This window comes from Hibiscus syriacus, unplaced genomic scaffold (genome assembly GCF_006381635.1).
Source record: "Hibiscus syriacus cultivar Baekdansim isolate YM2019G1 unplaced genomic scaffold, ASM638163v2 tig00111392_pilon, whole genome shotgun sequence".
Taxonomy (NCBI): Eukaryota; Viridiplantae; Streptophyta; class Magnoliopsida; order Malvales; family Malvaceae; genus Hibiscus; species Hibiscus syriacus.
This window is the reverse complement of record NW_024063078.1, coordinates 2,181,267-2,197,289: the sequence shown is the minus strand read 5'-3', so window position 1 is coordinate 2,197,289 and position 16,023 is coordinate 2,181,267. Positions and strand designations below refer to the sequence as shown.

Below are 16,023 nucleotides of genomic sequence, written 5' to 3'. Positions count from 1 at the left end.
TATCGATTATAAGATATTACTTTGTTGAGTCATTTGACTATTAAAAGTTATAAAATGATCTCCCGACTATATGGTGTTGCTTTATTGAATTCTTTAACTATTAAAAGTTACAAAATGATCACTCGACTATTCATATGTTTCAAACTCATCATTTTCAGTTAAAAAAATGACAGTCTTCTGAGTAAAAGTTACAAATGATAACTTTTAATAGATTGACTCTTCGTTTACATTATTTTATCGAGCCAATACTTGAAACATTATAATGTCGAGTCAATACCTGAAAGCAATAGTGGTACCTATAAACATCATTAAAAAAAAATATGATTTTATCATATTTCAATCAGCAAGTTAACGTCCAACTCAAATGACCGTCAATTTTAAATAGAAAACGACGAATTTGGAATATATAAATAGTTGATTGAGCATTTTGTAATTTTTAATAATCGATATCTTAACAAAACAACCCTTTATTATAGTTATTGGATTGTTTTATAATTTTTAATAGTCGAAAAGCTAAAAAAACAACATATAGAGGACCATTAGTAAACTTTACCCATATATATATATATATATATATATATATATATATATATATATATATATATATATATATATATATATGATTAAAAAATTATTTAATTTGAAACGAATCAATTTCATAATATAAATATAATTTTGAAAGAAGTGAATTCCAAATGGAATGGTTTGTAATTGTGAGGAATCACTTTCTAGTTTAACTTTCGGGAAAACTGAATCCCACGAATGTGCTTTTAACAGAAAAACAGAGCAAAATTTCGAAATTCAGCTATTCTTTTTGAAACTCTCTTGGTCCGAAAGGTTAGCCCCAAAATATTTACACAAATTTCTGAAATTCCTTTCCTGTCCTCCTACCTATTTCTTTTTCCTAATATATTTATTGTCTTAAGCCCAAAACCGCCCGTCCATCGAGCTAGAGAAGTTGTTGCGAGTGTTCAACACATTCGAGTTTTGTTGAAAAATCCCCGAGTCATCTTCAGCTCGCTGAGTTCTGAGTCCACTCTGTACTTCCTCTTCCAACGAGTTCCCAACCTCATTCGTCGACATGTCCATCGGACGTAGTGTAGGCGTCGTTGTGGGGACATACAAGTTACTATTTCCATAATTCGTAATCACCTGACTCTGAGTTTGAGTTTGTCCACTAGGCACCAACTCGGGCACCGAGTTAAGCCCACCGAGATTCGCCCAATCAAAACTCCCGATACCCAAATTGTGAATCCCGGTCTTCTCACCATTTTGAAGCGTCTTCAACGAGTTCATCCGCGGCAAACCGAAGAAACGACCGTCCAACTCGGGCAATGACTCAAGCATGTCGTCGAGTTGGGAAGAACACGACGACGACGACCCATTTGTGCTTTGCTCCTTGCTTGAAACGCTCGAAAATGATTTTTGACCACTCGAATTCTTCTTGTATATTCGACACAAAACCCAATCATCCAACTAAAAAATACCCAAAAAAAATCAATCAATCAATAAACAAACAATTATTGTTCTAAAATAATAATTCAAGCTTATGTATATACCTTGGAACTACCATTTTTACGAGAAGTTTCTAGGAGTCGATATTCGTGCATTATCCAATTTGTTTTAGCTCCTTTCGGAGCTTTCCCAACGTAAAAAACCAGAGATTTCTTTATACCAACTTTACGACCTTCACTGGTAATAATTTTATCAGTTCCGGTAGCTTTCCAGTACCCCGAACCGGCAACTCTGTTGGGCCGTGACCCGTTTGGGTATTTCCGGTCTCTCGGACTGAAAAAGTACCATTCTTTTTCACCAAACAAAGCTTTACCTGTTAAAAAAAGTCATTAGCAAAGGAATCAACAATTAACACAAAAGAGAGAAAGAAAACTCTTTTTTGTTGTTGCTGGATTTGATTAACTTACTTGGTAAAACCCATGGATCGAATTTGTATAAATCGATTTCACCGATGATTTGCAGAGAAAAATGATGGCCTGCAACTTGCCTGCATAAATATTGCACTAGAAGCTCTTCATCAGTCGGGTAAAACCGAAACCCTGGCGGCAAGCTCAATTGAGCCAAAGGATCTGTTTCTGAGGCTCCCATGATTTTCAAAAAAAATTTCTCGAAAACCAAACAAAGAAAAGAAAGCTAGTAGTTCTATCTACAAGATAAAATAGAACGGTGAAAATAAAGGTTATCTTTTTTTTTCCTTTGGTAGGGGAGGTATTTAAATAGGAGAGAGAGTAAATAGTGATAACAGAAGGACGGTCGTTCTTGTCGAACTTTTGTGTAAGTGGGACCTACTTTGTGTTTATCACCGTCCAAAATCGCCGCGTGCTGGACATCTAAGGCTGACCTTATCCGACCAAAGAATCGTCACGAAAATCCACGAAAATATGTCATAAAATGTTTTAGGACACGTGTCTATCTTCTGTGCTTTTTTCTAGAATCCGCTACATTTCCACGTATAGGTTTCATTAACCCCATCGCGATATTTATTATAAATTAATTAACGATGTTAATAAAGATTTACACTGCTAAATAAACATTATATTTATGATAAAGACACAATTTATGGAGTCGAATCGCCACGGATATGCAAAACCGATTCTCTTTCACATCTAATTTCCCTTTCCTCTCGTGTCCCTTTCGAAGTCTTTGTTAGCGTGGAGGCTTCTAGTTTAATTAAGGGTAAACTACTGATTTAGTCATTTTCGTTTGAATTTTATAAACTTATGGTCACTAAATTCAAAAATCATAAGTTTTGGTCACTTACATTATCATTTTATTAAGATTTGGTCACTGAGACATTAGCTTTTATGAATTGGATGACGTGACACGTTTGTAAAAAGGTTTAATTTTTATTTTAACCCTTGAAGTTTAGGTAAATTGCTAATCATGGGTATTTTTGTAAATTCAAAATAATTTAGAGATAAAATAACAATTTACCCCTTTTTTCCAAATGTTTTTCTTCTCCAGCCTCATCTTTTTTGCCAAAAAGGGTTTAGAGATGAAGAGGGAAAGCGGCGTAGAAGATGGGGTATGGAAAGAAAACACGGGAAAAAAGGTATAATTTGATATTTTATCCCTAAACTATTTTAAATTTATAAAAGGACCTATGATTAGTAATTTATATAAAGTTCACTGGTTAAAATAAAAATTAAACCTTTTTTATTAATAAGTCATGTCATCCAACTCATGTCAGCTAACGTTTCAGTAGCCAAATCTTAATAAAATGATAACGTAAGTGACTAAAACTTATGTTTTGTGAAACTAGTGATCATATGTTTATAAAACTAAAATCAAAGTGGTCAATTTTATAGTTTACCCTTTAATTAAAGGAATTTAAAATAATTAAATAAATAAAGATGTGAATGAACAAAAGGTCACCCGTAAAGTATATATATCTCGCGATACAAATAGTGACATGTGGTGTACAAGAAAATTATATCAAGACCAGAAAAATATATTTTATAAGTAAGAATATGTTTGATAAAATAAAATGATTAAGCGCTGAATGATTCAATGACTTTAATGTTTCAAAGGTTCTGACTCTGAATGTGACATGTTGTTTGATAATGATTATAAATGTTCAATCTAAATTATGAATATTTTCATTTTTACCTTCATAATGATTTATTATATTATAAGATATGATTGTTTAATAGGACAACATGTGAAAAAATATGTATTGTGGTAAAATATCGGATGCTTAATGATTCAGAATGTACTTTAATGTTGAATCATTCAATAGTGTTTTGTTGTTTCATTCAGCATAGTCTTCATTCAGATATGAGAATCAAACACGTTGAATGCTGAACGATTCAGCGTTCAGCGCTGAATGATTCCATTTAGCAGTAAACAAACAGCCCCTAAGTTTTAATCGATATCACCTATTTTATGTAGAATTTAAAATTATATGTTATAAATCTTAAAGTTTTAAATTTAAAAACTAAAATATCGAATCATTTATATATATCAAATGGTATTTAAATAATATATTTTATTGTCAGTGCACAAAATGAAAACACATGTCATATAAGATAAGGATCAAAAGGGAAAGATCGGTCCATACTTTTTCATTAGAAAATTTCAAAATTATAAAAGTATTATCAATAGTTTTCTTTCAAAACAATATTGATGGGTCAATTTCAGCATGAAGGAAGGTTGGTATGAAGATGTAGGTAAATTATTGGATTGAAAATCATTGGTAGAAGATTATAGCAGCAGCTGTCATATAGTTTGAGGTTCTTGGACACCTAATTTTTTCTATATATATATATTTTTAATAGTCATTGGGATGATTTTTTGGGGGTGTTATAATTTTAAAGTTATTTAAATATAATTATTTTAAATTAAATTTTAAAAAATTATGAATAATTTAATTATTATATTTTTCTAAATTTAATAAAGAAAGGCAAGAAATAAAAAGATGTTGAATGAGAAAATAATTAGTGTATAAATTGATTTTTTCTCTAAGCAGTTGATATGTGAGTTTGACAAAAATATGTTGAATGAAGAAAATTATACAGAGAAAATCAGCGAGTGGGAAAATATAAGCAGATTTAGCAATACAATTTTGACAATATATATATATATATATATTCAAAACCTTAAAAAATAACATCACATGTTGAATATGAACTTAAATTGATATCTTATTTACAACTGAATTAATATTCCGTTTATATTAAATACCACTAATATAATTTATAAGTCTGATTTCATTAATAATTTCTCACAATTTAAATATCTAGTAAGTATTAGCTGCAGCTCTAGAGGAGTTTAAAATCTTAATGTTACAAAGTGAGAAAAAAGCAGAATAAGTATGAAATCAAAACGGGGAGTCTTGTGGATTAAATGTTGAGTTAATTGTCAATTTGAATTTGAATGTTGAATAAGGTATGAAATTCAACAAATTTTTGTTCATGTGAAAAATGCATCAATTAGGGTTTCAAAATTATCTTCTCAAATTTCAATGTTCAAGCCTACTACTGCTCCTAGTCCTGTGGTCCCAGTCCACTGATTATTCACTTAATTATATAAATATACATATATTGTATAAAAATATGTAAATATATTGGAAAAACGGAGCATTCTTTTTTGTTGCCACTATGTGATGAACTAAGTAAATCACATCGTTAGTCACCAGTATATTATTTATATTTATATTTTATCTTAGTCATTAGACGAACTTTTTAGTAAAATCGTCACTAATTATATATATATATGTTTTTTTAATTATAAACTGTTAAAATTTAACAACGATATTGATATGATGTTTTTTATGATTCTTTTTCTAATTTTTTACATTATATTTTCTCTCATTATCATCGAACTATGTGTTACTTTTAAATATTTTATTTAATCAATATGATAATAACACATCCTACTCCATAAATTTTTATGATTTTTCTTCAATAAGACAGTGATACAATATTGACTGACGGTGTAGTTGATCCCCATGTGTATATAAAATTGGGTAGAAAATAAGGGAAATGAGAAAGGTGTAGCCGCCTTATGACATAAATCCCAAATTTTGGGTGGCTGCTGCCACATGTTATTACATAAATAAATTGCTGACAAAGAGAACGGAATCACTGATTAGAAAGACTGATATTTCATTTGCCGCAATCTCTTCTTTCATCATCTTTCAACTCAGGCTTTTCAGATTTGACAACAATGGCATCTAATTAGGACTTTGTTAGTAGATATTTACTAAGATAATATTATTGAAAAAACCCTGACTTTATCTTTTTAATTTGAAGTAATGATTTAAGCATAAAAGTTTGAAATAATATTTAATTAATAATTAAATTTTACATTTATGCATAAATCAAATTATCTAACACTCTTATTGTGGTTGAATTTAGGATACACAATTCCCTAATCCTTATAATACAAAAGTCACTTAATGGAAAAAAAGAATAAAAAAATATATAATTTAATTAATACAATCCTTTGGTTGTATGAAATAAAGGAATGAGATTAGGCTACTTCCCCAATTTTGGGGTCACTCCAATTCTCATGAGGGCCAAATAAGCAATGAGCCTGTAGATTCCAAGCATGAGAACCAGGGCAACAGCTGATATGACTTGACCGTCAAGCCCAACACTGTTTATAGCCGGAAAATCTCTGACTAAGCAAACCTTTGCCGGCTCACCACAAAGGTAAGTGTCATCTGCTCGGTATTGAGAGCCCAAGAAGAGCTTATACGTGTAATGGCTAAGCGAGATGTATTTGATCCACGATATGAAATCCGGAATATGTTGAACGTAGTAGCCACCGGCGAGTAAGAACGCAAGCATGATGACTGAACCGAGAACGGCCGCTGTCTTTTGGTCCATCACCAAGGCACCGATGGCGAGCCCCAACCCTTGTGAGACTAGTACACATAAAAGGAGTGCCAACAAGGTGTGCAGGAAATTGCCAGCTGTGGGTTTAAGCCCTGTCATCCAATATGATATTGTGATGAAAACTGTGGGAAGAATAAGCTCCATGGGGAGATCGGATACGATTCTCGACATGAAGTACGAAGATAGCCGATACATTCCTGAGGACCGTTCTTTCTCGAGCATTAAATGTTCTTGGGGGAAGGTGAAAATCGCTTGGTACAGAGGGAACATACCCCAGAATCCTGATATAAAGAAGAGGAATCCAATCTGGTATTGCAAGTGAGCAATACCGGACTGCCACCATAAAAGTCCTAAAAGGACCGCTACGGCAAGGCCCTCGGCAGTGTTGAATATAGAGAATGATTCGTGTTTCCTTTCCTTAAGTCCCCTTTGAAGTAATACGGTGAACTGTTGCCACCAAGTCGTCGGCCACCTTCCGAACGTCTTGTGTTCGTTTTGATTGTGATGACGATCGCAGTTCTCGTTAAGCTCTTCCCTTAGTTTCTCGGCAATGTTGGTCTTGTATGCTGAAACCAGTGTTTTCTTCACCAAGTTTTGCTCCTTGAGTGACTCATTTGATGATGTAACACCTATATAAACATTACAATTTACAAGATTCAGTATGCAAAATTTAACCTCTACAAGATCAATATGCACAAGTGAGATTAAAGCTTACCATTTGAAAGATCCAATAGAAAATCGGAAGGATTCATGGCGACTGATGGGGCATATCCGATACTCGAAAAATAATCCATAGCAGCTGATCCTTGTCCAAAGTACAGAGGCTTACCTTCTGATAGCAGCAAAACCTTATGGAACATGTAAAACAGCCTACTTGATGGCTGGTGTATAGTTAACACAATCGTTCTTCCACCTTTAGCAAGCTCCAACAACGTCGACAAGATCCATTGCGCGGTAGTCGAATCCAGACCCGACGTAGGCTCATCCAAGAGCAACAAGCTTGGGTTTATAAGCATTTCTTGACCTATACTAACCCTTTTCCGTTCCCCACCCGAAACTCATCTCAGAAACGAGTTGCCAATGATGCAATCCTTGCAGTTATCTAGTCCAAGTTGATCGATAATGGCTTTAGCGTGCATGATCTTCTCTTGTTTAGTAAAACTATTCGGAAATCGAAGAAGCGCGGTGAAAACGAGCGTTTCGGTCACGGTCAAGTGAGGGTATAGAACATCATCCTGTGTGACGAATCCGGTGTTTCGCTTCATCGAATCGGAGACAGGCTTGCCGTTGTAAGTTATGGCGCCGGTGAGGTGACCCCCTAGGCGACCACCTAGCGCGGTCAACAGCGTCGTTTTGCCACTGCCCGATGGCCCGAGCATGGCTAACATTTCGCCCGGTTGAACCATCCCACTGATCCCATTTAAGATCACTTTCTCGCCGGGACTTGATTTGTTCCGAAAACAATTTCCCCCATTGCCGAATTTGACTGAATAAACAACATCGACAAACTGCAGAATAATAAAACCATGAAAATACAATCATTTAAAGCTTAAATTTCAAGTTGCTTCAGTGAAAGAAAACAGTGGTTTCAAACAATGTTCATACCTTTAAAAGAACTGATTGATATGTACTTTTGAAGATGGCAGTTGCTTTCGAGTTATCTTCAGTCTTTGTTGCAGCTTCAATGTCTAAATCTTCCGCCATTGTTGCTGATCCGAATTAACACAACCAAAACCTGCAACTCTTTATTTAAAAGGAAACAAAAAATGATTGAAAAATAATGAAAGAATCTCATGTACTTTCGTCTCTTTTTCTATTCCCAATCATGCATTAAAATAACAAAACCAATATAAAGAATATTCAGTATATGAAGATTTTGAGCCAATTTTGACTCAAACATCAAACTAAATTCGGATGAAGCTGCCATGCAAAAGTAGTTGTAGCGCTGCCATGGTGGACCAACCATATATTTATTTCCAAATCCTGACTTTTCTTTTGAATTTTTATGTTAGAGAGTATACTGTAATAAGATAATTTATTATTATTATATTATGTTTTTATCAATGAGGTAATCAAACCATTGGGAATTGAAGTTGTTAGAATGGGGACTAAAATATACTAATATATTTTAGAAATATTGAAAGTTGTGAATTTATAATAAAAAATGTGCACAATATAAACGGAAAATGTAATATTAATTTATGTTCATACCGTGATAAAACAAACTACTGGCTTTCTAAACGCACCTTAAATGTTAAAATTAAGAGTACATTTTTATTTTGATATATGAATGTGACTAAAAGTTTTAATTTGATATTTAAGCCTTTATTTGTCAAATTAGGTAGTTTAATTTAGTCTTAAGATTAAGTTTGATATTGATTTCTTTTAGTCTAACTAGATATGCATGGATGAAATCAAGATTAAATATTGACATGGTCGAAATATTGGTCTTTTTTAAAAATTACAGTGATCTATTAAGTATTTAAACTCAAAATTAAGATGACAATGTAAATTTGCCTAATATTTAATGAGAAAATCGCCTCAGTGACCAAAAAAAAGTTATAATATACGATTTTAACCAACTTTTTTTGGATTTGCCAAAATGACCAACAAAATCGCAACGCGAAATAAAAATCGCAACGCGATCCCCAGAATCGCAAATCAGTTTCCAAAATCGCAATGCGATAGTACAAATTCGCATTGCGATTTTCCAAAATCGCAACGCGAATATGAAAATCGCATTGCGATTTTCCAAAATCGCAACGCGAATATGAAAATCGCAACGCGAACACATAAATCGCAACGCGTATCCGTAAATCGCAATGTGTATCCGTAAATCGCAACGCGTATGGGTAAATCGCAATGCGTATCCGTATATCGCAACGCGTATCCGTAAATCGCAACGATAATACATAAAATCGCAACGCGTATCCGTAAATCGCAACGCGATATTTAAAGCGCCATTATAATCGCTACGCGTATTTTATTTTCAAATTACAAAAAGAATATTAAGACAAAATCCCGTAATCGCAACTCATAACCTAAAACCTAAAATCACAACTCAGTCCCATCTCCATCTCTCACTCTCTACGGCGAAGAAATCCGTCCCCATCTCCGAAGATTTCCGTCCCCATCTCCGGCGAAATCCCTCACAACCATTCACGGTCAGAAATCCCTCACAATATTCAGAAATGGAAAATCAACCTCCGAGGGTTAGTTTTTTTAATTATTTTTATTTTGAAATGTTTGCATTATTGTAGGTTTTTCATATTGAAACTGATGATAAGTTTACTGGTCATTTCAATAATAGATTAACCATTTCACTTAGATTTCATTTCGCGTTACGATTCTGTCGTTGCGATTTTCATTTTGCGTTGCTATTCTCTCGTTCCGATTTTCAAGTTAGTATTTGTCTTTGTCTTTGTTCTGTCTTTTGGTTGAAGTAATGCAATCCATTCAAGTTTCAATTTGCAGAAGAGTCGCAACGAGATAAATGAAAATCGCAACAAGAGAATGACTGTCGCAACGAGAGAAATGAAAATCGCAACGAGAGAATCGCAACGCGAAATGAAAATCGCAACGAGAGAATCGCAACGCGAAACCAAAATCGCATTGCGATTTTCATTTCGCGTTGCGATTCTCTCGTTGCGATTTTCATTTCGCGTTGCGATTCTCTCGTTGCGATTTTCATTTCAACCAAAAGACAAAACAGTGTTGCAAATTTTAGTTTCAAGAATAAACTACTACTTTTTATGTTTATTGTTTTTGGTATATCTTCACAGTGTAGTTTTTGGTATATCTAACTTGGTATGTTTATTGTTTTTGTAGAAATTTTTTTCGGCTCAATTGACCTTGAGAAATAAAGTCAGCCTAGCCACTACAATTGCAAAGAAGCTTTCACCTGCTCAAAGACAATTGTTTGAGGAAACCTGCTTCGGGCCATGGCTGAGAGTACAGCATCCGGGTGGAGATGCTAATTTGACCCATTTGTGGCTTCAGACCATGACATCAAATCTACCCGACAGTATACAACGTGGTGAGGAAGAGATATGGTTTCATTTTCCACCAGCGTATACTTGTTTTGGGCGGAAGGAGTTCTGCTTAATCACTGGTCTACGATTCGGACACGATGATGTAGGCCGGTACACTCGTCATATCGCCCGCCCATCATGGTTATCCCGGGTTTTTCCGGATGAGTCAATGGAGAAGCCGAACCTACATGTCGACGACCTGAAGAAATTGTTTAATAAGAAAGCTGGTTTCACTCGGATGGATGACGTCGATGTTGTCCGAGTATGCCTTCTACTACTTGTGTATGCCGGCTTTTTAGGCAGAGAGGCCAGACAACCTATTCATCGGGAGCTAATAATATTGGTAGAGGACCTGAATGCATGGAATCTGTTTCCGTGGGGTTCGTATATATGGAAAGCTACCTGGACTAAGTTGTCGTCTGCCTTTGATGACCGCAAAAGTTTGCGGGGCGATGGGTCCAAATACACTTTGTCAGGCTTTGTTTGGGCCTTTAAGGTAAGAATTTCTATATAATGTTTCTAAAATTATAATTAATTATTTAACAATTACTAATTTTGTTATTATATTGTTTGTAGATTTGGATATTCGAGGCTTTCCCCAGCATGCGTACATATGCAATAAAAACGTCAAATGATATTCCCAGGGCTATTTCCTGGAAGAGGAAAACTCTGTTGGATTGGGAAGACTTAATACCATATGCCACAATAAATAATGTAAGTTAACACAAATACTTTCATATAATATATAAACAAGTTATTAATAGTAGACGTTTAACTTTGTTTGAGTTTTTATATTTTAGGAGGCTAACATTCCATTACAAAGACTGACACCCACGGAGGAAGAGCTTGCCACTGATTGGTGGCAAGCTAGTCAGAATTTTTTTGATGGCACGGATGATGAGCAGCATCCACTTCCTCCAATTCGAGAGCCATCACCTCACCTAGAGCCATCACCCGATCGACCCGACTATACACCTCTAGAACGAGAGCCATCACCTATCCCGTCACATCATCGAGCCTCTTCTCCACCATCACCTCATGATAGGCGACCGGCAAAGATGCCACGACTCCTATCTCCCTGTTCTCCACCTCCACCTCAACGGGATGAGTCAAGGGAGTTACGTGATGAGGTCAATGCCTTGCGTGAGGAGATCGGTACTCTACGCGATAACGATGGTGCATGGCGTGTGGAGGTGTCAACTTTACGTGGTGAGGTTGCCGCTCTACGTGAGATGATAGTATCGTTGCAGAATGAGGTTCATACTCTACGCAACGAGGTAAGTTTAAGATTTTCCATATTTAACTTAATGATAAATTTACTCGTAATTTCACTTAGATTAGCCATTTCACTTAGTAAATTTACTCGCAACGAGGTAAGTTATTAATAGTATTTGTCTTTGTTTTGTCTTTTGGTTGAAAGTAAATTTGTTCGGTTGCTGCCAATTCTGCTAAACTGTGTATTCTTTAACACTGAAATAGTATTTGTCTTTGTTTTGTCTTTTGGTTGAAAGTAAATTTGTTCGGTTGCTGCCAATTCTGCTAAACTGTGTATTCTATAACACTGTGAAATAGTATTTGTCTTTGTTTTGTCTTTTGGTTGAAAGTAAATTTGTTCGGTTGCTGCCAATTCTGCTAAACTGTGTATTCTTTAACACTGTGAAATAGTATTTGTCTTTGTTTTGTCTTTTGGTTGAAAGTAAATTTATCCATTCAAGTTTCAATTTGCAGAAGAAGAAATAGTTTACTTTCGCAACACGAAACTTAAAATCGCAACGCGAAACCAAAATCGCAACGCGAAATGAAAATCGCAACGACAGAATCGCAACGCGAAACCAAAATCGCAACGACAAGATCGAAACGCAAACCAAAATCGCATTTGTCTTAGCCATTGTCTTGTATGAGTTACCGGCCAGTACCATACTGGTATCTGAAGAGGAGAGGGAACAACTACCGGACACAATTCTGGATAACACCCTTTGGGCTAAGACCGCTGTTGATTTTTATCTACATGAGCGGAGCCAGGGGTGTTTCACTGACATATGCAAGCTCACCGATGATATCTATTTGTTGCTTGATCGGTCTTGGTGGGGCGTATTATTAGGGGTCGAAGACAATGGCTATTTCGATGGGGGGGGTAAGTCTTATATTTTTCTTATATTTCAATTTGATTAATTTTTTTTTTTAAATTTATGTAAGTCACTAATATATGTCTTTTTTTGTAAAACAGCATATCGATGCGTGGGTGACACGTCTTCTAATAATAAGAAAACTTAAGAAAAATAAAAATATACGATATACAATTATGCCGACGTCTTTTCACGCCGTTCACTTGAAGAATGCACGAAATGAATCATTTGATTTGGGCAATGGACAAGCTAAACTTTATCCTGCATGGTGGGAGGTCGATAAGGTTAGTATTTATTTTAGATTGAGTTTAAAGGTTTTATGAAATAAGTGCGCAAATGAATGAATTATTACTTATGATTGCAGGTGTTTATCCCTGTTTTAGAACGTAAACATTGGATTCTCGTCGAGCTTCAGCTCCCATCCCTTAAGACAATAGTGTATGACAGCATGATAAATTACATATCATTGGCTGATTTAAGAGATGTTATTAAGGGATGGTGCTCTCATTTGGCTAAATTCTTGGATGCGATCAATTATTGGACTCGTTCTGGAAACAAGAAGCCAAAGAAGCTCAATATTACAGTTATTAGAGACGAGACCGCGCCACAACAAACGAGCGGAGCCAGAGGAGATTGTGGTCCTCTCGTATGCTTGGCGTTGGAGCGTTTGACGACGGGAAGCATCAAGTATCTACCTCCCACCGATAGAGATAGAGCTGCAGTAGGCTTGTGGTTTCGGCATTATATGGCTAAATCGATATATACGAGACGCTGCCTACCTGCATCCGCGTTATAAAAATGTCCATAAACAATTGGTAAGTTTATATACTTTTGGTTTGAAAATGTTTGGTTAAGTACCTAGAATTCAATAATTTGCTGTTTGTAGGTTTTAGATGTGTAGAAAGTGTTGTTTGAGCAAATGTTTGGTTTCTGCAGGTTAATCTCAGAAGTGAACTGCGTGAAAATGATGTATGGCTGCAAAAGTTGATTCAATAGTTTAATTGATTGTTTTTTGATTGTTTAATTGATTTGTAAAAGTTGATTCAATAGTAGATGATCGGAAATAAGAATTATTGCTTATTTTTGATTGTTTAATTGATTTGTAAAAGATGATTTGTAAAAGTTGATTTGTGTAATTGATGCGAATATAATTCTTATTTGTGCTTGTTTAATTGATTGAAATGTAATGGTTGATTTTGTTGATTTCAATCTGCATTATGTTGAAGGCAAAATTGACTATCGCAATGCGAAATGAAAATCGCAATGCGAAATGAAAATCGCAACGAGAGAATCGCAATGTGAAATGAAAATCGCAATGCGGAAATGAAAATCGCAATGGGAGAATCGCAATGCGATTTTAATTTCGCATTGCGATTCTCTCGTTGCGATTTTCATTTCGCATTGCGATTTTCATTTCGCATTGCGATTCTCTCGTTGCGATTTTCATTTCGCATTGCGATTTTCATTTCGCATTGCGATTATCTCGTTGCGATTTTCATTTCCGCATTGCGAAATGTAATGGTTGATTTTGTTGATTTCAATCTGCATTATGTTGAAGGCAAAATTGACTATCGCAATGCGAAATGAAAATCGCAATGCGAAATGAAAATCGCAACGAGAGAATCGCAATGCGAAATGAAAATCGCAATGCGGAAATGAAAATCGCAATGGGAGAATCGCAATGCGATTTTAATTTCGCATTGCGATTCTCTCGTTGCGATTTTCATTTCGCATTGCGATTTTCATTTCGCATTGCGATTCTCTCGTTGCGATTTTCATTTCGCATTGCGATTTTCATTTCGCATTGCGATTCTCTCGTTGCGATTTTCATTTCCGCATTGCGAAATGTAATGGTTGATTTTGTTGATTTCAATCTGCATTATGTTGAAGGCAAAATTGACTATCGCAATGCGAAATGAAAATCGCAATGCGAAATGAAAATCGCAATGCGAAATGAAAATCGCAACGAGAGAATCGCAATGCGAAATGAAAATCGCAATGCGGAAATGAAAATCGCAACGAGAGAATCGCAATGCGATTTTCATTTCGCATTGCGATTCTCTCGTTGCGATTGTAATTTCCGTGTTGCGATAGTCAAATGCATGCCTAATAGTGATAACAACTGAATAACAAGAGTTGGTTAAGTCAAAATGGTTGGCCTGAGTCATTAATTCAACTGAAAATGTTAAAAGTTCACACATAAAATCCACATAATACAACGTTTGCATTTAAAAATCACCTAAGTTAACAGTCCCAAAAGGTGAAGCCAATTGTGATTGGGATTTTGAAGATGGTTGCCTTTTGCTTGACACCATATGAGCTTTGGATTTTGATGAGGATCCATATTTTGGTAGAGGAAAAGATGATTTTGATGGCACTGGTGATCCACATGTCAACCTTGTATGACCACTTTCCTTGCACCGACTACATGTCGATCTCTTCTTCTCTTCACCCTTAGACGGTATACGATCGTGACTTTTTGGTCGGCCAGGTAGCCTTCTGTCCATGGCTGGTGGCAAAACTGTTTGTAAGTCATCTGGTATGTCCCACTCAGAAGGATGTGGAATAGGGTAGACAATCTCGGCATAAGTCTGTCGATAAACTTCTGTAGTGTAGCAATCCATAGCGTATGCGCTTGAATCATCTTGGTTTAAATGAAGAGCAACTTTTATAACATGGCCACACGGATAACCAGATGTTTGCCATTTCATACAACTACACGTCTTTGCATTTAGATCGACTAGCCCATTTAAGTTATTATCCAGTACTTGAAACAAAGTGTTTGAACATGGTTCAACTCTCCATGACGTTGACTTCACAACACGTTTCGTTATCTTTTTTCAGTCCATGGTGTAACACGATGTTCCAATGTTCCTGTAAATTTAAATAAACAATACTTAGTAAAATATATAATATGATAAGTTACGAATTCAAAGAAATAATACCTGCATGGTTTCTTTTCTTGTAGTACCACTGTTGAATAGAGGCTCGAAAAAACTCCATTAACATAGTAATGGGTAATTTCTGGGAATGACGACTTAGAGCGTTGATTGATTCTGCACTATTAGACGTCATGAAACCATATCTTGCTCCAAGTTGATGTACTCTTGACCATCTTTCAAACCCGACATCTTCTAGTGTTTGAGCACACTGAGGCAAAACACGTCTTAAACAATTTATATGCTTATTGAAATCCACTTCCCGATAAGCTTTTACAGCCTTCCAGTATGTCCATTTGTGCTTTTTTATACCAGCAGACCTTGATTTTAGATTTCTATACAAATGAACACCACAAAGTCCATGAAAAGCATCTGGGAAACACCTTCTAACAGCGTTGTCAATTGAGTTTGCCCTATCGGATATGATTGTCAGATTGCTAATAGGACCTATGCAATCCCTAAGATGCCCCATAAACCATGTCCATGAATCAGAGGTTTCAGATTTGCCAACCCCGTAAGCTATTGGCAATATCCCATTGTTAGCATCCATGGCTACTGCTAATAAGTTTAC

At 35.4% G+C, this 16,023-nt stretch overlaps 1 protein-coding gene and 1 pseudogene across 1 annotated transcript; both read right to left on the bottom strand.

Moving 5' to 3' along the window:
* Positions 1-821: 821 nt before the first annotated feature.
* On the bottom strand, positions 822-2,122 carry LOC120160724 (NAC domain-containing protein 72-like). Its single transcript, XM_039171072.1, has 3 exons — positions 1,923-2,122; positions 1,560-1,828; positions 822-1,476 (listed from the first exon to the last, which is right to left on the bottom strand). Exons 1-3 carry the CDS (start codon positions 2,101-2,103, stop codon positions 922-924), a joined length of 1,005 nt encoding a protein of 334 aa, XP_039027003.1. The 5' UTR covers positions 2,104-2,122; the 3' UTR covers positions 822-921.
* Positions 2,123-5,883: 3,761 nt separating this feature from the next.
* On the bottom strand, positions 5,884-8,128 carry LOC120160717 (annotated as a pseudogene).
* Positions 8,129-16,023: the final 7,895 nt, after the last annotated feature.